The sequence below is a fragment of the Pseudochaenichthys georgianus genome, chromosome 14 (genome assembly GCF_902827115.2).
Source record: "Pseudochaenichthys georgianus chromosome 14, fPseGeo1.2, whole genome shotgun sequence".
NCBI classification, from domain to species: domain Eukaryota; kingdom Metazoa; phylum Chordata; class Actinopteri; order Perciformes; family Channichthyidae; genus Pseudochaenichthys; species Pseudochaenichthys georgianus.
In genome coordinates, this window is record NC_047516.1 from 5,727,935 (window position 1) to 5,753,123 (window position 25,189).

The window sequence follows — 25,189 nt, forward strand, 5'->3', positions numbered from 1 at the left end:
GTAATCTTAATGTAAGGTGTTTGAAGAGTAGATTAAAAATACAATTTATTTTAGAAAAAATCAAAGGGTGGCTCAACACGCCATGAAATGGGAAATAATGAGCTCTAACGAAGAGTGGGATTAAAGGAACAATAAATATGCTTGCCATGTTGTGTTTTTGGGGATATCTGGTTGTCAACCTATTTTTGTTTGTGAAATGTTGAAGTGATCCTACTGACTATCTTTATTTCTCCTGTTTTTGTTTGAGATGGGAATGTCATCTCTTGTTATTGTTATGTCCATGTTTCTGTCTTTAGCCTGTACAAAAATAATAATATTTTGGCGGCCCACTTGCAATGCCTAGGGGCCGCGGCTCACAGGTTGGGAACCGCTGATGTAATGTCTTATAGAAGGCAGAGTAAAAAGTAAGAAATAGCCTATATACATTATAAAGTGGCATGGAAAAGAATGCGTTTTATCTGAAGGACATTACTTGAGTAAACCAGTGTGATAAACAGTATTTTTGTAAGGAAAGGAGGACGTTTGCAAACTTATTTCAAATCAGAGATAATGACCCCTAATAAGGAGTAAGGTGGAACTATTTTGTGTAAAATGACTGCGCTCCTCGTGCGCCTTTACCCACAGACACACCTGCCTCTGCATATGAAACGAGCACTCCTTCATTTCCTTTTTAGTTCACCAGCACGCACCACACGGTGTCCTCTTGGTCAACCTCGGCTCTGGTCATCTTAAGTTTCGGTTTGTTCCGTGAAATCAGCTGTTTCGATCCGTGCGTAAAACCCAAACCTGACTCACCCGGACATCCTCCACCTGTCAGCTCACAGCACACACTACGCTTCTTCACGTTGCGACATCATTAACTCTGCAGTTGAAGTGGGTGGAAACATACATTCTGTGGTGTGAACGCAAGCAGAGTTCTTTCTCTCTTGTCTTATTCTCTGAGGAAATTCATGTCTGAACATTTCTGTCTCTCGGACGACACACAGGTAACTTACTTTACTTTTCACATGTTTTGTGCGAAAAATAAACACCAGGTTTTGAAACGGAGTTGAATTTTCCACAACATTATTGTGACTTTTCTAATGTTGGCCCTCTATCTATTACCTTTTTTAAAGCCTCACTTATGTATACGAGTCACACTTTTAGACCAACGTTACATGTGATGGTCACTATAGCCTACCTATTAGATGTGCTGTTAAAAGTTGTCAAACAGGTTGCTATGTAAAGTTTTTCCACACGCCATTCTCATTATTTTTGTTTAATTAGGATTTTAACGAAATTCTTGGTAAAAATGTTCATCTTTCTTTTCTCAAACTGTGATATGACGCCAATCGTCTTTGTTTTCCTTTTAATGACACCCAAGCCAGCCCCTAAACCCCAGATCATGAACGACTAAGCTTTATTAAGTGACTTTTCAAAGTAATGTGGCTCTATTTATTAGTTTAAATTCTCATAAAATGTTTCTTAAATTGGGTCACCTTTTTCTGCTGCTGTTAGTGACATGGAAAGTAAAACCTTGAGTCAGGTTAACTTTACATGTGATGATCCCAGTTCAAGCTATTCTAAAGACTACATTTCAACCTGTTATTTAGATTATATACATTGGCTAATATAAGATAAAGCTAATAATGTGTTATGTTCTTTTCCTGCTCAGGTGACGAGGCATTGCTGAAATACCACCTCTAAAAATAAACTGCATCCAGGTAGAAGAAAAGTGAGTGTTCAAGGTTTTCATTCTTGCTAACAGGGACTGTGACATCCCGATAGCAATGAATAAATGTAATGCGTTGACAATAAATATATGCACATATTTCATCTGTGGAAGCCGTGGCGCTGTAAAACGCAATTATAATAGGCGGATAATTGGACTTGGCCTACCCGCCTGTCAGCATTCCATCTCGTGCACAAACTTATCTCGTGCCCTCATTGGTCATGTGTGCGTTCGTGTGTGTTGGAGGAGGGGCTCTGTGAGGAAGTCTGAAGGAAGGGGCATATTTTTTTCGGTTGTGTACAAACAACAATGTAAAACATTTTTGACCGTTGGTGCTCATCCTAATTGTTGGCCTTGATGTAACACTATTCGTAATTAAGTAAATGTAACACCCTTTTTACCCCGGTTCATAGCCGCGGAAAGTCATTTTGCTCAGGGGGTGCTGCCAAAAGTAGGGAGGAGGCCGCTTAAAAGAAAAAGAAAAAAGGCGGTGCAGGGCCAGGCCCGGCTGTCGGCGATACGAGCCGCATAAATTGTTTGTTAAAGGCGAGACACCGCAGGCAAAAACATCGTTTTTCATGCACTTGTCAATTTTGAGATGGTGTGCTATTTTGATTCCATAACATGTTTTCTTTCAGGATTTTGGAAGGAAAACGTACAAAATACACATTTAAGTGTTTATTTTACTATAGTTTGTCTATTTGCGTCTGTATATTTCTCCTAAATTCACCAAAAGTTAGCATTCTAACGTAACATAAAGTGCCGCGACCGCTGTGTGCACCATGTCAACAGAGATATCGTTGGAAAGCTCCGTCTCTCCTGCACAATCTCATCAGATCCAAATATGGTAATTTCCTTTGTATCAGCAACCAATCGTGAAAGTACAAAGGGGTCTTAAACCAATAAACAAAATCTCATTGGCTGATGTCAATTTCTGGCAATGTGATTCGTTCAGAAGCGTCACGTGGTGTGCTAAAACACTTCCTGGTTAGCTTTCCGCTAGAAATTGAAATCTCAAAATGGCAAAAGAACAGCGAAAAAACGTTCACAGAGAAGACAACAACAATTGTCACTTGCACGAAGCAAGATTATACAAAAAACAAATTACCCCGAACATGAAATACCTTCACGGAGTGCGTCGAGGCGCAAGCTGTCATCCAAAGAACAGGAGGGTTTAGCTAGCGCCTCACTGCAATCTTTAAAGGTCGTTTTCTCAAAATGAGTTTTTTCCCCTACTCTGAGTTCGAAATTTCAACTTCAGTAGCACGTAGATACACCAAACCTTCCAGTTATATTCCTATCAATATTATGAAGGCTTTTACAGAAGGGTTTGTTCATATGTCATTCATAGCCTGAATTATATAAGATTTTATACCTAGAAACATGGTGAAAATTGATATTTTAGGGCTGTTGACAGTATTTTCTGATTTATGGAGTGATAAAGAGAGATATCCAAAATCCCTTCTGTAAAAGCCTTGGATGCTAATATGACTACAAAATGAAACGAGAATTTTGAATCTGGCTTTATCCAAAGTTCAGATTTCGGTTCCTGAAATGTGTTAAAATATGCGCAAATACATGCGAGATAATGGCTCATTTGCATATTCAGAAAACTTGTAATACAAGAAACAATTGCCTTATTGTAGGTAATTAACTGGAGAAATATCTAGCTGATATCTTTAAGTTAAAAAAAATTACCCTATTCACCTGGTGTCTCACCTTAAAGAGCCTGTGACACCATCCCAACAACTGTTGTGCAATGAAATATTGGGCTACTAGTCATCTCGAACCGTCAGTTTAAAAAAGAAAAAGCGATACCGTTCCGTTAAATATCAATAATTTCGAACATCGCGGGGAAATTCCTTCACTCATTTTGAAGTTTTGGGGGAAGCCGGAAGTGACGTCAATGCGGGAACGCTTCGAGAGCCAAACACGGACAAAGTGTGTTATGCGTAGAAATGGTGAATTACTGAGATTAGGCACGTTAATAACGTTTTAATGAAGTTGACTACAGTATATTCATATTTGTCAGTGCTTTCATGTCAATTCGGCGACATAAACATAAATGATCGTGGTGAAGATGATGATTACATTAGGATTACAAATCGGGAGTGAGAGCTGCTGAATTTCCTCCCGTCGGATGTGATATAAAAACAAATCGATTATTTTTGTGGTTGTAAACTCAAGTGGATGAAACTACATTTATTAGTGCTTTCATGTCAATTCGGCGAACATATGATACATTAAATGATGAGTGAGGATGATGATTAAAAATCGTTTGTTTGAGCCGGTCTGCATTTCCTGATGAGAAAACAAACCGATGCTTTTTGTAGTTGTAGTACACCAACAACATGGATTAAACGTGTGTTTTTTTTACCACAATGTTGGGGAAATTAATGGATAAAATGCACGGATTATTATTATTATTCCCACTCCGATCGGGACACTAGGTCCACCGTTTCCCCGCAGCGAGGCTCCCCCCGTTGACAGTTTACGTGGGCTGGGTGCAGTGGCGGACTGGCCATCGGGACGAATCCCGATGGGCCGGTACCGAAGTGGGCCGGTCGGATAGGTAACTAGCACATCCCCCATAGGCGGCGCGTGAGGCTCAGGTTTGAGAAGGCTAAATAACTTCTTTTACCTGACGCCTCCGGCGTCTATAGAAAAGAGATCCACTCAGTGTGCGGAGTTTAAATCTCTCAAGTCATATTACAGGATAAAGGAAATACAGTTTAAACTGCCGTATGCAGAGAAGACGCCGACGTGTCGCACTTATCATTCATATTACATCATCAATCAGATCATCGATCATATAATATCATAATATATCATATATTTCCTTATCTGAGTCAGCTTCTCCAGCCTCATCTGGCCGTGCAACACTCACAGTGTCACAGACTGTATGCAGAAGTATTATTTAACACATTATGTTGACGAAACACTCGAGACAAATGTAATTAAAGTCAGATCCACTCGTGTCTTAGACGTGAACACGCTCTCAGCTGGAGAGAGAAACCCTGGCTTGATTTACCGAGTTGATAACCAGCGTCGTCGGACCGCTTAGCGAGATCTCGTTTGTTAGTTTGTTGTTGTTAGTTTGTTTGTTACTCAAACATATCCAGGGTCTGTTGAACTGGCTTCGCAGTAGGCTACAGGGCACAGGTGGCTAGCAGCGCTAATGTCAAAGACACAGACATTATACATTATATTTGTATTTTACCAGGATGCAGTGACACAAATATTTACATATTTACATTTACTATATACAGCACCTGCCGCCCCTGACATCCCCACTCCCCCCGTTGACAATTTACTAGCGGTACCGAAGTGGGCCGGTCGAGAGTCCCGGGATGATTTGTAGTCCCAGTCCCACTGGCTACATGACCATATGATCGCCCATATTGACGCACCTCATTCCTAAACTTCTAACAGATACAACATAAACTGATCCTTCAGCCTCATATGAGCTCTCAGACACGTTCAACATTAACCTGTCATCGCTGTCTGAGCTTGCTGCTGTGTGCGCGCCGTCGTGCGTTTACATCTGACTGTATATATATATAAAGGTTTACATGCAGAAACTGGGATTCTGACGGTGCAGCTGGAGCGCTGTGCCCGCAGACGTCACCCATCATTTGGCGGGACTTGAAGAATCCGCGAGAAGATCCAGAAAATTGTCAACATTGAAGGCAGATTAATGGTTATCAAAGTACAAATATCCAAAATCAGTTCAGTAACGGTTTTCAAGGGGACAATATTTACTCAAATTGATGGGTTTGGATGATGGGGGAAAATCGTGTCACAGGCTCTTTAACTGTTAGGCTTAATAAACCATTATAGACCTACATCGCTTAGCAACAGCTGCACATGCCCACATGCTAACTATGGGTCTTACAAACCTACATAACATTACAAATAGTCAGAAAATATTACTTACAATATTAATAAAACTATGAATTCAATTTTAACTGATTGACAAGGCAAAACACTGCACAGCGGCAGCAGCATTAAAGGACAAATATCGTTTTACCTTGTTTTGGGGCTTCACAAAACTCCAAATGTAGTCTGGGGTGGCACTAATGAAGACCCTCATTAGAGCAGATACATCCACATTGTCCAACATGTTACTGTGGACATGCATCAAAGTCAGATGTGTCAGTCTCTTCTGTGTCATATTACTCTAGTTGTAGAGGTGGTGGGCTGAGGAGTAGCTGGTGGTCCACTCTTTTTATTGGGTTGTTTGTTGGAGAAAAAAATCCCAAATCCATTTTTGCGCCATTCTAGAAAGTTGTCACTCTGCAGTGTGTGTGTCGCGTCAATTACGTCACTCTCCCACGACCTACGACCCAGATGACTCGGATTTTATTTATTTGGAAAATAAATTCAAGCCACCTGACTGATACAAATATATACTATGACTATGACTGGATACAGCTCATTTTATTTTAAGTAAAATCATAACTATTTTATGTAGTTTAATCATTTTTATTTAGGTGGTCACTCAGTTTTTCAAATGTACACCACTCGCCAACAGCTGGGGCACCCCCAGCACCCCTACTTCCCGCGGCTATGCCCCGGTTACACTTTTCATTTGCCCTGTACGATTGGCGCTGTAAGTGATGAAAATGGGGGATGTTGGTTTATCTGGCGCCCGCAGCTCACAGCCAAAGTGCGAGAGAGCGTGGGAGCGAGCGAGGGAGAGAGAGAAGGGCGCACCGGTACCGGCGCTGTTGTTATTAGAATCTGGTGCTAGCTGCTCTAACGGATATAAGAAGAAGATGTTTCTACAAAAATGTGGAGGGAGAGTCCTCTCCAGTCAGACTGAGAGGCTCAGTGAGGTAAAGGACTCTGAGTGTTTAGATAGTTCACTTTAGTCTAAGTTTTCTCAGTGGGTCTCACGTTTTGATCACAATTTATGTAATCACATATTTCCAAGGCACTCCTTTATAATTATTGGGATAAACCGGTTGGAAATCATTCCATATACTATAGGACAGTAAACCAAAAATATCGTTTTAAACTGGAGAGATTAAAAAATATGCATGAATAAATAAATGTCAATAGGTCAAATAAGATATGAAAGAACAACAAAAATAAAATAAGTTACATTTATTTTTTTGGCTATGATTGGTTATGTTCACTAGGGATCGACCGATATGGCTTTTTTAAGGCCGATACCGATTATTAGTAATCAAGGAGACCGATAACCGATATTTGGAACCGATATACATTTGCAGTAAAATTAGAAAATCTTGTAGAATAACACAAACTCCAACACAACTTCTTTGAAATGCATTTAAGCATATTATGTTTAATGAACTTTTAAACATCTTACAACTGGTTTCCTCTCTGTGCCCTTTTCTTTAGTGCAGCCATCTGCTATGAGTTAGAGCAGGGGTGGGGAACCTTTTTCCTCTCAAGGGCCATTTCAATTTTTACAATATCCTCAGAGGGCCGTACAAATTATTGACCTCTGCTTAAAAAAACTAAAATCACAGCCCATTCATTTCATACTGTGCAAAGAAAAAGCAACCTCTTAATCCAGATATCTCACCATGACTCGCGTATGCATGCATGTGCAGGGTGTGGCGTGCTCCCCTGGGAAGATTTGTTTTAAATGTTGAAGTTAAAAGCATCAATCTGGTGCACTTTGAGAGCAACATTAGGAGATCTATGGACACATCTCTCAACACAACTGTAAGCAGATTTTCTTTTAATTTATGGATATTTGACAGATCACTCTCCTTTCAAACTGTATTCTTCTTTATTAATAACTGTCATATAGTATTTTATACCTGTTTACTTTATTCTCTTATTTTTTTTATAACTATAATGATCATATAAAGATGTGCCTTTACCTCACTGGTTGTAGACAAAGCTTCTTATATTCGTTAGCATAGCTAGCTAACCAGATGCTAATGATAACAACACTGTTATTGACTGTCTGATCAGTATGACAGATGAACAGATCGCCACTGGGCTTTCAACTAAAGACACAGACACGCAGAAACTGCGGCATGTGTATGGACTTATCGGTACTGCAATTTCTGAAGTGCTGGAGTGGCGTTCTGGTGCTCTCCGTCAGAACTGCACCCGTCAGTCGAGACATATACCACGTGATGACACGTTAGGCTCGTGTTGTGTTCAAGGACCCTGACCTTGGCCAGGAAAAACAGGCACTCGCTTGTTTAATTTTTTTGCGGTCTAGATTTCTTTCATTTTTTTATTTTTTGCGTGTGTTTATAAATGACATCGAGGGCCGTACCAAATTGTCTCGCGGGCCGTATACGGCCCGGAGGCCGGAGGTTCCCCACCCCTGAGTTAGAGAGAGACAAGAAGTGGGGCTGCAGGCTGACATGCTTAACTAACAATAATGCTTAATGTATTATATCAAAACAATGCCTGTCTATCTAGCATCAAATCCCAATAAGCTGCTAGCAACTGCAAAACACTAGTGCTAGCTAATGTTTTGCAAAATATTAAGAGCTATTACAGTAGACCTAACGTTAGTCTAGTAGCCTCACTTCTAATATTTTGCTAAACATTTGCTAGATACATGTTGGCTAGCTAATGAGCTACCAACTCTGACTGACTTCCCGCGTCCCTGTAACTGGGAAACTGATAGAATTGGATAATAAGATCGTGGTGTTTTTGCAACTTCGGCTTTCAACTGACTTACCTTCGAAACACGCAGCGCTGCTGCTTGCCTCTGTATGTGTCTGCGTTCTTTCGCACCTGCCTGTAATCTGAGAAGGTCCCGCCTCTCTGGCTGGCTCCCGCCCGGAAAATCTTCATTGTTGATGGACACTTCGGTAATAGCCTATCAGATAGCGCTGTGGGCGGGACATTGCTCGTGTACACAGAGTGGGGACTGCAGCCAGAGAAACGGCCGCATCAGAGCCAAAGTTTTATCGGCAATTTGATTAAAAAAAAGGCCGATACCGATAATTGGTCAAATGCGGAATATCGGCCCCGATAATCGATCGACCCCTAATGTTCACATACTTATTTGATTAATAAAATGTAAACCGATCTTTTTCATATGGTGTTTAGAGTTGTACTCCTAGATCTAGTAGTATTTCTGCTCAAAGTGCACCAGATTGAAGCATTTTACTTTAAAATGTTCAAACATTTCTTCCCGGGGGGGGCATACCCCCGGACCCCCCTAGAGGAAGTGACGTCCACCCGGCATTCTATTATGTATTCCTTGGATACTCTATTGATCTTTATCTTTTCTATTGTACGATTCTCTGGCTGGGGCGCCAGCTAAAATCTCGCCTAGGGCAGCAAATTGTCTAGAGCCGGCTCGAGATACACTTTTTGTTATAGTCCATGGAATGCTCTTAACATCCCGATAGCAATGAATATCTTGATAATAATAAAATAAAGTGCTTTGACAAAAAATCCATACTAAAATGTCATCTGTGGATGACATTTTTTTTATGTCTGACTGTTAGCTAACTGATTGTAAATGCAAAAAAAAACATTTGTTAAAGTCACAATTTTTGCTAGCAGTTGAGCACCTATGTTGATACCAGTTATTCTACTAACAATATCATATAGTGTATATATATATGATATAATTCTTTAATTATAAAAGTGAATCAACAGTTTTTTTTAGGTTAAACACACAACAGAAGCAGCTTCCCACAATAACTATCAAACTAACCTAACATGATGAACATACCTCCTAAAATAATGTGAACATATTAACATTCTGACATTGGCCTGTAGCTCATTTACTGCAGCCTCTCTTAGCATAGCACGCATCTGTATGACTTTGAATGTAATGATCCAACACAGTCTCACGGCATTTCGTGTTATACTGTAGTCACGAAATTAATCTATTGATTCGTGTTCACCAACACGATTTTGAAAGCAATGTCAATAATAACAAAATAGAAGGAAAAACAGATTAAAAAAAGTACAGATTTCAGTATTCTGACACAGAACAATTTTAGAAGCAATGTATTTATATTGGTAGTATGTTTCGTGCCTGCACCAAATAATAACAAATTAGAAGGAAAGAAATACAGATTTCAGTATTCTGAGGCACTTTGCCCCATTTCCGTTCCTCGCGGACGGCAAAAAAAACTCAGACATCATACAATTTAAAAGAAAAGGGTTAGGGTTAGGCTTAGGGTAAGAAAATGTTTTTATGAACCACACAGCTTCTGGTATTCCAAGACCCGACAAAAAGACGTGATGCAGGCACGAAACATACTACCAATAGAAATACATTGCTTTTAAAATCGTTCTGTGTGACACGAAAAAAATGCGAAAATCGTGTTGGTGAACACGAATCAATAGATGACACGAAATGCCATGAGACTGGGTTGAATTATCTATACACAAAACAATATTACTTTATCTGCATGGCTTTATGCCTCTTGAAATTAAACAATATATTCTTATTTTGGTGACCTTATACCCTGTAATTCATTCTGTCTAGATAAGCACCGCAAAGGTAATCTGCGAGAACAGCAACCAGTTTTCCAAGAAGGCAAAATGGGTGATTACACTGCGACTCTGCACATGGACGGCATCCCTGCAGACACGCTCCTTAAGGTATGTAACCTGAAGAAGCAAAACGATGTTTGTTGTTGTCGTTTGTTTAGATTCTGCTCACCATTGTGAAGATCAGAAACAGTTAGTATTAGATTGGGACACCACAGCATTTACAAGTCAAATTCTGCTAACATAATGCAGTACATTTGCATCATACCGGACAGAAGATAAATCAGCATTTACCAGCCATTCACTTTGCTGGTGGACACACTTTTATATTTTGCACCCTGTAACCACAAGTGAAATCAATATTTAATGCACACAAGGAAAAAGTTGTGGGCTACAACTTTTTGCAGTGACTAATAAAAAAGTGCTTCAGTCTAGCTGTGTAAAAGTTACATTTTTGAAACATTCATGACTTTCTGTCTGTTCTGGGAAGTCTTTGTTTCTGCTTCTGGGAAGATACTGAGATTAAGGGAGAAATTTGAAGATCACGTGCCAGCCATTGGAATGAATGGTGAAAAAAAACGGGGTTTGTCAAACAGAGCACATGATGTAGTCCAAACGATAGCTGGGGATTCTGGGTAGTGCGAAAAAATATTTGTTTCTCCGAATCGAAGGAGAAAAATACAAAAGCATTGCACACAATTTAAACCAATCAATGTTGTGTAATTAACAAGGATAATCTGGTGTTTTTAGTTGATGAGTAGTGCAGATATCACTGTAAAACCAATCGACAGTAAGAGGAATACTTACTTCCGGGTGTACAATTCTCCGTTATCCAATGGGAATGGACGCTCACATTGCCTTTAAGGGCAGCCGACACAAACGAATGCCGTGCTTTCATGAGCGTCAAATCCCGCCGCAGATGGGAATACATTGCAATCAGTTGAAAGCTATTTGCGTCCCTTTATGACGCTGAAGGAGCCTAGGAGCATCACAACTGCACGCCACGTACACTGACCAAACGTCGCTCCTGGGCGCTTAGGGAGTGAGAGTGTGTTGGTAATACATATTGAATATATCACATTACAAAAAAAAGAACATAACGTATTTTATGAAAATAACGTTATGTTCTTTTTTTTTTAACAATATCCATAAAATAGAGAAAGCATCAATATAAAGAAGCATATCTTAATTGTCCAGCATGATAATATATATAAATAGATATTACAAGATTAATAATAATCACATGTTTACCATCAATATTAAAAACATACCTTATAAATGCATAATAATTAAAACCAATAAAAATGCATAAGAAGTACTTTGATTTAAGCCGATAAAGAGTATATCAATGTAAGGTCCAAACCATCAGAGTCATGATGAAGGCAGGAAGGCATGCCTTCCCTCTGGTAAAGAAGAAGCAGCAAGCATGTAGAGACAAGTGACAAAGAGGTTAATCACGACAGGAGGAGATTAGGAAATGCCTATAAAAACACGCCAATGGAAAGTTACTGCAACAAAAAAGGAGAATAAAAGAGGAGACATGCAGGAGCAGAGTCCACAACAATATTATGAAATGATCACCCAAACTGTAGGGGTCTCCTACATGTTTGTAATAGTGGGAATATAAAATAATAATAGTGAAAAGTTCAATAATTTAGCACATTTCATTTGAAAAAACGTGTTAAAAAGTATATGCATGCTTATATTGTAGGTGTTTCTCTTGTAAAATAAGCAACAAGTCACATTAAAAGTTAGCTGTAAAAGATTGATGTTCTTAAAGCACACACACGCATGTTGCAACTTATGTCACGCTGAAACTCGTCCGAGGTATTTTAGATACTCAAAACAAAGAAGATATGTGGAAAGCCGCCAAAGCCCAGCCGCCAAACAAAATATTCACCATGACACAAATACAAAACACAGAGTGGTTGTGAAACTGGTCCTGTTTGTGATCCAGTCTAAGCCTCCATGATGAAAACCCTTTATACACAAACACAATAATCCTGCACAGATTTCACAAATTCACACACTTTATAGGGCGTGTCTGCAATCAGGAGTTTATTGGATTTAGAAGGCTAACGTTGCTAACAGATACTAACAAGTGCAAATGTGCGAAAGCTTTAAACCTTTGAGCCATTTCACCCCAGTTGCACTCCTCTATGCACGGTATATATATTACTAATATTAATAATAAAGCTTTATTTTTATAGCACTTTTCATACACAAGAAACAACAAGAAAATCAATTCAGGTCAACAAGGTCGGGATAACCCTTGTATAATATATATATTAAAAAAAACAATAATACAAATCAATTATGATAATAATAATAATATAAAATAAATAAAGCACTAATACCAACAAAATGAAAAAGAATATGAAAATAAATAAATAATAAAGATGAAAATAGCTATTTAAAATATAAACTATAAAATAAATAAATAAAATATTTGAGTTTGCCTATAATCAATATTAAATAAAACAATTTTTTGTTACAGTATTCTCTATAACCACTTAAAATAGGCTAACTTTGAAAAAGTGCCAAAACCAAAAATCCTTGCGCTGATTTCTTAACCAAGAATCTTCTTTTTTATGTTTCCATAAAGCATTTCCTTCCAAAAACATTAGTTATTAAAGAAGCTTCTCTTGTGCTCAAGTTCAAGGTTGACTGTTTAAAAAGAAACTTTATTGAGAGTCCCTATAGAGACAAAACAACAAACACAGTCCATAATAACAGGACAGGAAGCTGCACATAATTTCTGGAGCATGTGATCAAAATGTCCTCCCTGCCTTAAATCCAGCTAAATGTTACCAAACCTTAAACAAAAACAAGGTATTAAAACAAAGATGTAATTGTTAACGTCATGGACCAGCTTTTAATGCCTAATACAGAGTTGTGAAAGAAAATGCTCTCACGTGCTCGCCACTCTGTAGAGCAATAAAGTTAATGTAGAGATCTAGATGCAGTTTTTAAAAAGTCGTTTTCCAGCTCCAAAGGAATGGGAAAACAGGAAGAGAACTGTGAATTGTTGTTGGTATCTCCAGAGGATCGTCACATGTCGGCCTTTTCCTGCAGAATAACACCTCATTTAACAGAAACGTCCTTTTGGTTTACAAACAGGCCTTTATGTTGCTGGTGGCATGTTTGACAGCTTTAAGTACACATTTCTAATACTTTTTATGATTAAAAGCAGGAAATATTTTATCACGCATTAAATGATACAGATCTGTCCAATAGAACCTGTTGACCAGAAGTGGAAGAACTCAGAAAAAGTAAGTAAGTAAAAGTAGCAATACTGCAGGGTACAATTACTCTGTTACAAGTAACAGTCCTGATTTCAAAATTGTACTTAAGTCAAAGCAAACAAAAGTATGAGGATTAAAAATAAGTACAATAAGTAAAAGTATTTGTCATGCAAGTTGGCCATTTTTATCACCAGATATTTTTTTATTAAAATAATTGGTGGATTAATGTGTTCATCACTTCACTGTAATGTGTGTCTATTTATACCTTGTATTATTAACCTACATCTGCAAAGTAGGTAGTGACTAAATATGTAAAGTAAAAAATATGAAGTAGCATCAAGTGAAAATACTTGAATAAATGTACTTTGTTACTACAACAGTGCTGTTTAAGTTATGTACAGATTATTCTTTGTGTTTTAGAATCAGTGCTATATACATCCATTAACCGGTCAACAAATCACCAGCTTTTGTATTCAAATGAAACACTGCTCTACTGAAGGTTTGTCAATACAGTTGTTTTGATTTGTCTCTGTAGCTATGTTAGTTTGACAATAAAGAACCTTGATGCTGCTGATTTTGAGTAAATGCTGCCCTTTTGTGGATAAATTATGTAAAATGTCACTTAAACTTAATTCAATTTAGTTTTATACATGTTATTTATTGTTTGTCAGTAAATATTAGATTTCTATTTTGTTCTCTTTTTAATGAAAATATGTTTATGTAAATATAAAACCTTGTTTTAAAAGCATACAAAAAAGAAGAAAAGCAAGTTGATTCTATCAGAAACGACTGAATCAACCTGTACAAACATATTTATTGTTTATGTTATTATTTATTATCATAATTTCCATATTGGCTTGTTTTGTATTGACTTCACTCTCTTGGCTTTTTAATGACTGTTTTTAAATGCCATTTTATCACGTGCACTACTTTTTTAATGGTCCTAAGTTTTTCATTGTTGTAAAGCACTTTGAATTGCCTTGTGTTGAAAGGTGCTCTATAAATAAACTTGCCTTGCCTTCAGATCATTTATTAAATGAACTTAAATAACTATTTATTGTGTGTTTCTCTGTTTTCAGGTGAAGAAGTACCTGGATTGTTTCTACCTGTCCCTGCAGAAGCTGCAAGAGGTCTCGGCTCGCCTCCGGAAGGATATGGTTCGAGGTTTGGGGAAACACAGCCACCATAGAGCCCCAGTAAAGATGCTGCCCACCTTCGTCACGGCAACACCGGACGGGACCGGTAATATTTGTTATGTTTTGTATATATAATACAATAATTTCATAATGTACATTTTTAGCAAATGTTTTATTCCTGTTGTTTGTATGTTCATTATACAATATGTTGCACTTTACCACCACTGTGCAGATCTTTTATTTTTGAATAAACATGTATTTTATGATCTTTTATCAATCTATTCTTATGCATATTTATATATTTAAACACTATATCTATCCTGTAGTTTATATAACTTCACGCAGCACATCATGCAGTTTTATTCTGGGACAGAATTTCTTTTAAATGTATGTTTACTTTATACAGCTTATATTTTGTAACTTTTTTATATGCTAGTCTGTCTGTGTGTCTGTGTGTGTGTGTGTGTGTGTGTCTGTGTGTCTGTGTGTGTGTCTGTCTGTGTGTGTGTGTGTGTGTGTGTCTGTCTGTCTATTATACTACTTTTGCCATTTTAACCACCATAATAACCAGTTTTATCATGATTTGTTGCTAGAAATCTAATAAAATTCCTTCACACTTTTTGATGAACCGATCCCCTTCCCTGCTACCCGCAGAGAAAGGTGACTTCCTGGCGTTGGATCTCGGAGGAACGAACTTCCGGGTGCTTCACGTCCGCGTAGTGGAGGAGCAGCAGAAAGTCCTGAAGATGGACAGTCAGATCTGTGCCATCCCCAAGGAAATGATGCTGGGATCAGGAGAGCAGGTGAGGCCAAGGCAGCATTACATATAAAAATACAGTACCTAAAAAGAACAAAACACTACTTTAGTGTCTTCATATTCTGCTACTTGTCTCTTTTCTGTCCAGTTGTTCGACCACATCGCCGACTGTCTCGGGGACTTCCTCGTCTCCCATAATCTGAAGGAACAAACTCTTCCTCTGGGCTTCACTTTCTCCTTCCCCTGCGAACAGAAAGAAATCGACAAGGTCTCACACACACACACACACACACACACACACACACACACACACACACACACACACACACACACACACACACACACACACACACACACACACACACACACAACCCTTAAATGTTCATTCATAACATATTTTGGAAAATGTATTGATTGCTATGGTCTTCATTACACCCGCGTTACACTGTTATTACTCCCATATAAGACTGTTATTACACCTACGTAACACCAATATTACACCTTGATCACATCATAATTGCTTTATTAGACATATATTGCACCCATATTACTTTGTAATTAGACGGGTATCACACCCATTTTAAACATGGACACAGCCAGTCAAATGACTGTATCCCCCAGGATACATAAACCATTAAAGGGTTCCTCAAAAAAAACTAAGATTTCTAATAAGTATATGAAAATATTGTTGCATGAGATTTAAAGCACTGCAGGTGTTTTTGAAAGAAAATCAACTAGTTTTACATAATAATATAAGACTTTTTTTCCTTTGTATAAAACTTGAATGCTATATGTTTCCTGTACAGAGCATCCTGATCCGCTGGACTAAAGGCTTTAACTGCTCTGGGGTGGAGGGCGAAGACGTGGTGAAGCTACTGAGAAAGGCCATTGACAAGAGAGGGGTCAGTACTAAATAATGTTGAGTTTTACACTATTATTACACCTATATTACCCTGTTATTTGACCCATATAACATCCATGTTACACCATTATTAGACCCATATTACACTGTAATTACACTGGTATTACACCCATTTTGCACATGGACACAGCCTGTCAAATGACTGTATACCCAGGATACAGAAACAATTTTCCTCAATTGATTATTATAATTAATCTCTCTGCAGAACTATGCTATTGGCTCAATTGCCATGGTAAACGACACAGTGGGCACGATGATGAGCTGCGGCTACAGAGACCAGAGCTGTGAGATCGGCATGATCATCGGTAAACATTTATTTTAGTCAACATTAGAGAAACATTCCGAAGAATATTATATATATATATATATTATTTAATATTATATTACATTATGTTATATATTATATTATATAATGTATTATATATTATGTTATATTATATTTAACTACATTATCTTACATATTATATTATATCATATATTATATTATATATGTATAAAATGGAAATACTCCAGCATAGTATAAGTACTTTAAATTAAGTACAATAACTGAATGTACTCATTTACTTTCCACGACTCAATCATTTGTTTGTTTGTTTATATTTTGTATTAATCTATGGAGTGCCCTCCAAAGAGGGAACTATATAAAATACATAATTCATTATGGTACATTATAAATGTCGGGGGAGGTGTTTACATCATACACAGTAGATACAATGTACTGCTATTATTAAGGTAAGGGAAGAAAAGGGGGAGGATTTGGGGTATCCCCGGAGGATTTGGGGTATTTTCAGTTTGTTTTGGAAACTGTAGATGGCTGATTCTTGCAGTCCCAGCAAAACCCACATTACCCATGAGGCTGTTCTTCTCTAATCATGGAAAACCATGTCCTCTCAGGTGTAGCTGGACCTCACAAAACATAGTATTTCTCACCTTACGTACATAATGTGTTTCACCTGGTAAAAAAGGAGATCCTCCCAACAGAAAATCACATTAAATATAATGAGCGTCGAGTTGTAGCTGAGAAACGGCTCCTTCCTCTAATTAGCTTTGTCTGGGAACTCTCTGCAATATGTACACTTCTCCCTCAGGGAAGTGTGTGTGTGTGTGTGTGTGTGTGTGTGTGTGTGTGTGTGTGTGTGTGTGTGTGTGTGTGTGTGTGTGTGTGTGTGTGTGTGTGTGTGTGGTGTGTGTGTGTGTGTGTGTGTGTGTGTGTGTGTGTGTGTGTGTGTGTGTGTGTGTGTGTGTGTGTGTGTGTGTGTGTGTGTGTGTGTGTGTGTGTGTGTGTGTGTGTGTGTGTGTGTGTGTGTGTGGTGTGTGTGTGTGTGTGTGTGTGTGTGTGTGTGTGTGTGTGTGTGTGTGTGTGTGTGTGTGTGTGTGTGTGTGTGTGTGTGTGTGTGTGTGTGTGTGTGTGTGTGTGTGTGTGTGTGTGTGTGTGTGTGTGTGTGTGTGTGTGTGTGTGTGTGTGTGTGTGTGTGTGTGTGTGTGTGTGTGTGTGTGTGTGTGTGTGTGTGTGTGTGTGTGTGTGTGTGTGTGTGTGTGTGTGTGTGTGTGTGTGTGTGTGTGTGTGTGTGTGTGTGTGTGTGTGTGTGTGTGTGTGTGCGCGCGCGCGCTCTTTAGCAGGCTAGATCTCCATGGTAACTTATGCTAAGCAGCTAACCTGGTCGGGACCAGGTTAGGTTGCAGGCTAAGAGCTCAACTCAGTGAAAGCACCGCCTGCTGACCAATCAGAGCTCAGTGTGCGGAGTTTAAAGCGATCAAGTCATATTACAGGAGAAAGGAAATACAGAAAAACTGCCGTTGCAGGAAAGACGGCCGGCAGAAATCACCGACTGTGTGAACGTGAACATTAATAGAATATCACCTCCCATCTTCAGAGCAATCTGACTATTATAACATTAGTGTTAAGAAAGCTTACTTACATATCGGCCACAACATAAGTAACCGGATCAGAGTACATTAAGTACAGTCCGCGGCATATCACTTCATAATGTATCATATATCTCCCTATCTGAGTCAGCTGAGCCGTGTCTGGCCGTGCAGCACTCACAGTGTCACATCCTGTATGCAGAAGTATTATTTTAAGCAACACATAAGTTGACGAAACACTCGAGACAAATGTAATTGAAGTCAGATCGTGTTTTAGACGGGGCAGTGATATCATAAACCTGTTAATGTACGCATTCAAACACGTGTTCTGTTCCCAGCTGTGTTCACCTTGCAGGTGCAGCTCTGAGGCTTTGATCCTGATCAAGTGTTTAAGTCATGGATGTTTAAAGTTTAACTTCTTCATTTTTGACTAGTATTAAAGTTCACCTTTCATTCAGGAAGTATGACGCTGCGCTGTCAGTGCGCTTCTCCATGTTTGTGATTGGTCGAATGCTCCAGATACCACCCCTTTCATGTGAACGCGCACCTAACTAGATAGGACACGGCTGGCTTGAGCGATCCACTTGATAACCAGCGTCGTAGGACCGTTTAGCGAGAGCGCGTATGTTTTGGATTAGGCCAACCGGCTAACTCGAACATATCCAGGTTAGGTTGAACCGGCTTCGCAGTATAGGCCCCTGGACTACAAAACAAAAAATAATAAAGACATGAATATGATAACATAACAATCAACAAAGTAAAGGAGGAAAATAAATGTCTATCCGTCTCATAAATTATATAACCTTATTTTATGTTACATACAATTATATGATATTATATTATACTGTATATGTTATTATTATATTATATGATAATATTTACATATATATACATATAGCCTACCATTATATTATTTTATATTACAATACATTTTATATTACCTTATATTATATTTGATTACATTATTTAATAGTATATTACATTATATATTACATTATATTGTTTATATTATACTGTTTATTTTATTATTATAAGATAATATTTTATATTATATTACATTAAATTATATTATACTTGATTAAATTATTTGTTATTAGATGATTTGATATTAGATTATTTTATATTATTGTCCGTCTGTCCCTGCAGCTAATCTGGCATACTAAAACACCAGTCAGTTTATTTTTTGCTCATTACTTGAATGTTCAATATCCTCTTGTAGTTGCTTTTATTTACAACAAAGCATTTCCGACAGGTACGGGAACCAACGCCTGCTACATGGAGGAGATGAAGAATGTGAAGCGAGTGGAGGGCGAGGCCGGGCGGATGTGCATCAACACGGAGTGGGGGGGCTTCGGGGACGACGGCTCGCTGAAGGACATCCAGACCGAGTTCGACGTGAAGGTGGACAAGATGTCTATCAACCCCGGGGTCCACACGTACGTACAGCGGTCATGTGGGAAATTCAGAAACCATTTCAATAATACATCAACCATTATTTTTCAATAATAGATGCCAAATATTGTCTGCTTCCATCTTCACACGAGAAAATGTGCTGCTTTTCTCTAAATTTGAAACATCTTTCAATCAAAACTCACCTCTTCAGAACTGCTTTTACTTTGTAATTATTGGTGAGTTTTATATATTTAAAGTTTTAAGGTTGTTATTTTATTAATTTTAGCATGTAAAGTTTCTTCGAGTACCATGAAAAGAGCTCTATAAATAACATTTATTATAATTTGTATTAATATTAAAGTCTCCTATAGACTAAATAATTAATCAATCAATCAAGAGAATTTATAAAGATTATTAATTATAAACATTGTTGCACACAGATGATTGGTTGATTTCATGTGTGTACACATTTTAGTTCCGTTCTTCTGTATATATTGACTTGTGAAATGGTATCACTCCATATTTCATGTTTCCACACATCCACAATTGGGGACCTTTAACCATAAGTATGGTTTAAAAATGTTTAGTTTTTTTAAAGAAATGGGAACAAAATGCACACATTTGTTTTGTTGTTCATCCAAAACAAACAGTTAAAAACACAGATTCTTTAGGATTCTCCCCTATTTTCGGATTACTGGCAGATATTTCTGACCCCTTTCTGTGCCTGTTTCGTCCTGTAGCTTTGAGAAGATGATCAGCGGCATGTATCTGGGAGAAATCGTGCGGCTGCTGCTGGTCCGGCTGACGGAGGAGAAGCTGCTGTTTAACGGACAAACATCGGAGGTGCTGCTGACCCCGGAAACATTCAAGACCAAGTTCATCTCTGAGATTGAGGAGTGAGTATCCCATTCAACTTTCAATCATTTTACTGGTCTTTTATTTTGATGCTGCGGTCTGGAGTCGCAAACCTTTGGCACTATTTATTAATTCCTCTTTTAAAGAAAATGTAACTTTTTCTATTTGTATTGGTCTTAATAATATTGTTAAGCCCAGATCTCTTTACCTATTTGAAAAAAAACAGTTCTTATTTTAAGACGAACTATTATAGACATTATACTGTATAGCAGAGCCAAAGTAATTTTAATCTGCTGGGCAATTTAATCTGTTATAATGTATCAACGTATAAACACAACACACGTTTTTATTCTGCGTTTTAATTTGTAATTTTAATTGTATTTATGAATGATTATTATCTTATCCTGCAAGGTAACGAAGCATGATAAATACATGTAATGCAGTACAAAAGTGCAGGTTTTCTTGACCTACTTTACAAAAGAACCATGTTATTCAAAACAGGCTATTATACACATTTTCCATACATTTTTGGACATTTTCCACTATAAACAGCATCTTGAACCCTAACATCTGTGTGTCTTCACTTCCTGTCGGTGTCCGCGCTTCAGGAAGGAACACGGTCTGGAAAACACGCAGAAGATTTTGACTAAACTGGGATTGAAATGGGATTTGGTGGACTCCCGCATGGTGCGTCTGGTCTGTGACGCCATCTCCTCTCGCTCCGCCCGTCTCTGCGCCGCTGCCCTGGCAGCCCTTGCCAACCGTATCCGGGGCAACCGCAGGCTTGACCATCTGAAGACCACGGTGGGGGTTGACGGGACAGTCTACAGGAAACACCCCAAGTAGGAAGCACATTGAGAAAAATATACAGACACCATGACAATTACATTTGTAAATGTTTACAATACATCACATTACATTACATATAATTTAACTGACACTTTTGTCCAAAGCGACTTACAATAAGTGCAAATGAATTAGTTGAATTAGTGCTTTGTTGCTTGTATTTTTTTTCAATACAAGTTAGCAAATATTACAAAACAGTTCATGTAGAAATATCTGTTTTTCTTTTCTTCTCTGAATAGCAAAGTAACAGAATTAAATAGACAATACAAATCTTTTAAAAGTTCAAATGAAAACAGTTGTAGTCTAAGCTTTACTTTAACACCTCTATTTTTAATTCGTTATAATAAACTTAACTCATACAGCACTTTTCGAAAGAACGTTTTTATGGTTTAACATTCTGAACATACAAACAGTTCACAAATATTAGAAGACACATAATACCTTGTTTATTACACATTAAAATGTTCTTATAAGCTGATACAAGGACATTTGTCATTGTTAATTACATTTCAGCATCTTCAACAGACCTATGCATACATATTTTTTGTCATCATATCTTTGATGTATACATGTAAATATGAATATATTGTTGTGTATTAACTGTTTTTTATAGTATCCAATACGGATTCTTCATAGGACTTACCGGTGTTGAAAACGTACTCAATTAACACTTAAAATACATTTTATCTGCACCCATCTACATTTTATAGTGTTGTTAACCATTTTTTGCAGGTATTGCGAGTTTGAGAATTATAAACCATGAAGATGTTTAACCATGGATATGTTATTAATTCTAAAGTAACATGAGATACAACAGTTTGTGTTGTAAGTGGATTTGTTTTGACTAAATATGAGACATTTTTGATCAATTTTAAGAGTTATCTCTGCTAAAAGGGCCATCCATCTTAAAATGATCATGTTAATCTTCACTCTAAAACAAGCATTGTTGAGAATGTAAGACATGTAAAGTAAAGCCGGAACATTTACACAGTTATCAATATCAAGGTTAAAACAAATATTTGTTTTGTATTTTGGGTTTCTAGAGAAGAGGACGTCTTGATTGTTTTCTCTATATTTTGTGGAGATTAAATGAGAGAGAGAGAGAGAGAGAGAGAGAGAGAGTGTGTGTGTGTGTGTGTGTGTGTGTGTGTGTGTGTGTGTGTGTGTGTGTGTGTGTGTGTGTGTGTGTGTGTGTGTGTGTGTGTGTGTGTGTGTGTGTGTGTGTGTGTGTGTGTGTGTGTGTGTGTGTGTGTGTGTGTGTGTGTGTGTGTGTGTGTGTGTGTGTGTGTGTGTGTGTGTGTGTGTGTGTGTGTGTGTGTGTGTGTGTGTGTGTGTGTGTGTGTGTGTGTGTGTGTGTGGACCCATAACACACTTCCTGTCATTGTGATAAGGAACTGCATGTTGAGAAAATAACACGTATGAAACTTTTTCACAGTTTAAACGTCTCGTCACTTCTCGTTCCTGCAGTTTTATTTCCCTTTATTTGATGAACAACAAGATCTCTTCAAAAGTTTCACAGATTTAAAGGTTTTATGTCATGAGCACAGAAGATAGGGTGTAGTTTATTTTTAAAAGTCACAGGCTCCTCCAACAATAAAACAACAGTAGTGGAAAAAATGATCAGATATATAAATATTTTAAAATGTTTGGAAGCAAAAGCAACACATCTTCACATTTAAAAAAACTGGAACTGTGAAATATTTTTGAATATCTTCTTAATTAATATTCCTTTTCATGGTTTTAGTTACTTAAATATAATGTTTGGATGGTTTCATTTATATACCAAATAATCATATTTTAAAAGTTTTAAAATGTTGTGTGTTAAAAGTACCAAATTGCCTTCCAAAATGTAATTGATTAATCATATGAAGTAGTATAAAATGAAAATACAAGTACTTAAGTACATTACTCCAGTAAATGTACTTTCCACCACTGCAAAACACACACTATACTTAAAACATAAAAACGTATCAAAATAGTACAAGAAGAAATAGAAAAACAAATAGTGACACAAGGGGCAGGTAAAGGCAGAAATAAGTAAATCATGTTAGATAGATTTTTCTTTTCAAACATCATTTTATAGTATATATAATAGAGTTGAGCAAATACTGCATATTTGTTCCAAGTTTAAAGGCTTTATTGTAATATGCAAAGCTACAGTGTGGTTATGGCTCCTCCAACAATACAACATAAATATATATATATATACTGTATATATAGGACATAAAACAATAAAAAGCACAATATAAATAGCGCAAGAAGAAACTGAGTAGAAATACAATCGTGGAAGAGAATGTTGTAAGACTCACGTGCAAGTTAAGCAGGAGAAGTTCACTTAATAATATACAAAATGTCCAATTTAGTCAGTTCTCGCAACAGGAGAATTAGACTTTTTAGACTGGTTAGACTGGTTATATTAACATTTTAAGCCCAGATCTTTGAACCTATTTGAAAAACAATCAGGTTTTTATTTGACACAGGCTATTTTTTTGACCATTTACACCATAGCAAAAGTACATTATCTTACTATTACCATTATGAGTAAAATAGAATAAAAAACTCAATGCTGTATCCTCATGTATCTAATGCTTATAATAATACATACATATGTGGAATGTAACCAAGATATATATTCTGCTTGAATACTTTTTTCTAATTTGCTGCTGTAGTTTCAGCGATGAGCTCCAGTCCACGGTGCGCCGCCTCGCCCCCCAGTGTGACATCTCCTACCTGGTGTCAGAGGACGGCAGTGGGAAGGGCTCTGCCATGGTGACAGCGGTGGCTCAACGGCTGGCTCTCCAGTCCCGCCTGTTGGAGGACAGTGACGGAGATGATGAGGAAGAGGAGGAGGATAATTAAAGAGAACTCAGGATGCACAACAACACTGTATTAGTGTTGGAAGCCTGCAATGTTGTCATGCAGCTAAGTTTGTTATTAATGTTATAAGAACGTTTTTGTCTTCCACAACACAAGCACTCTCTTTTGCACTCTCAATGTTGCAATGCATGTTACAATGCGTGTTAAATTATTACAGTTATCCTTAAAGAAATCCAGTGCAAACAAATACAGATAAGAAAGTCAGACAGAAGAATGACTTGAACCTGTTTAGCAAGCATATGTTTTAGTATTTTTTCAATATATATATAATGTTCAAAATGTTGCTGCTGTTTTTGTTACAAATGGGAAATAAAGGGACACATTTCACAAGGTGGTACGAGTTATTTCTGTAGTCAGATTCCTTACATTCTGAGCCGGGGAAACAACAGAGGGGCCGATGTTGATTGTTAGGTCAAGAGTGGGACAATCTTTTCCAGGAAGAAAAAGCAGTTCAGTCTTGTCAAGGTTGAGCTTGAGGTGGCGAGCAGACATCCACTGAGAGATGTCCGCTAGACAAGCAGAGATGTGTGCGGCAACCTGGGTTTCAGAACGGGGAAAAGACTAAATTAATTGGGTGTCGTCAGCGTAGCAGTGGTATGAAAAACCATGCGGGCTAATGACAGATCCGAGCGAGTTTGTGTACAGAGAGAAGAGGAGGGGACCGAGAACAGAGCCCTGAGGGACCCCTGTAGATAATTGACAAGAGTCGGACTCGGACCCTCTCCAAGTTACCCTGTAGGTGCGGTCTTTCAGGTAGGAGGTGAGTACATAAAGTACAATGAAGCCACAAGGAAGAAACCACAAATTTCCTATTTATTGGGTGGTTTATTTCATTACTAAATGTAAGACCATGTAATTTAATTGTTTGAATATTCCTTATACCAAGACTATGCTGAATACAATGTTATTGTTCCATGAATTTATATATTTCTGCATGAATTTTGCATCAATTTAATGAAGAACTTTGATTTAAAAAATATTTTGTATTTATATTGTATGAATACAATCAAGTGTAATTCGACAAAAAGAGTCTAAATGCATGCAAAGAAAACTGAATGACCAGGTTTGTGTTATAAGATCCTTTACATAGTAACTCGCTGTGTTTTGGCTGCTGCCTCCTAGTGG

General features: G+C 37.7%; 1 protein-coding gene across 2 annotated transcripts; it reads left to right on the forward strand.

The window, feature by feature from the left end:
* The first annotated feature begins 642 nt into the window (after positions 1-642).
* Positions 643-24,394, forward strand: LOC117458971 (hexokinase-2-like). 2 transcript variants are annotated; one of them, XM_034099751.2, is made up of 12 exons: positions 643-986; positions 1,655-1,714; positions 10,164-10,279; positions 14,493-14,655; positions 15,204-15,352; positions 15,455-15,574; positions 16,113-16,208; positions 16,434-16,533; positions 19,347-19,530; positions 20,227-20,382; positions 20,950-21,183; positions 23,857-24,394. In XM_034099751.2, exons 3-12 carry the CDS (start codon positions 10,220-10,222, stop codon positions 24,044-24,046), a joined length of 1,452 nt encoding a protein of 483 aa, XP_033955642.1. In that variant the 5' UTR covers positions 643-986; positions 1,655-1,714; positions 10,164-10,219; the 3' UTR covers positions 24,047-24,394. The 2 variants fall into 2 exon arrangements, with proteins under 2 accessions (XP_033955642.1, XP_033955643.1); XM_034099752.2 differs by lacking the exons at positions 643-986; positions 1,655-1,714; positions 10,164-10,279 and adding an exon at positions 12,795-13,912.
* The last annotated feature ends 795 nt before the right edge of the window (positions 24,395-25,189 follow it).

Coding starts and splice junctions, on each gene's coding strand:
- LOC117458971 (XM_034099751.2), top strand. CDS start 10,220: ATGGGTGATTACACTGCGACTCTGCACATGGACGGCATCCCTGCAGAC. Junction 16,209..16,433: donor AGGCCATTGACAAGAGAGGG/GTCAGTACTAAA, acceptor ATCTCTCTGCAG/AACTATGCTATTGGCTCAAT. Junction 19,531..20,226: donor ATCAACCCCGGGGTCCACAC/GTACGTACAGCG, acceptor TTCGTCCTGTAG/CTTTGAGAAGATGATCAGCG.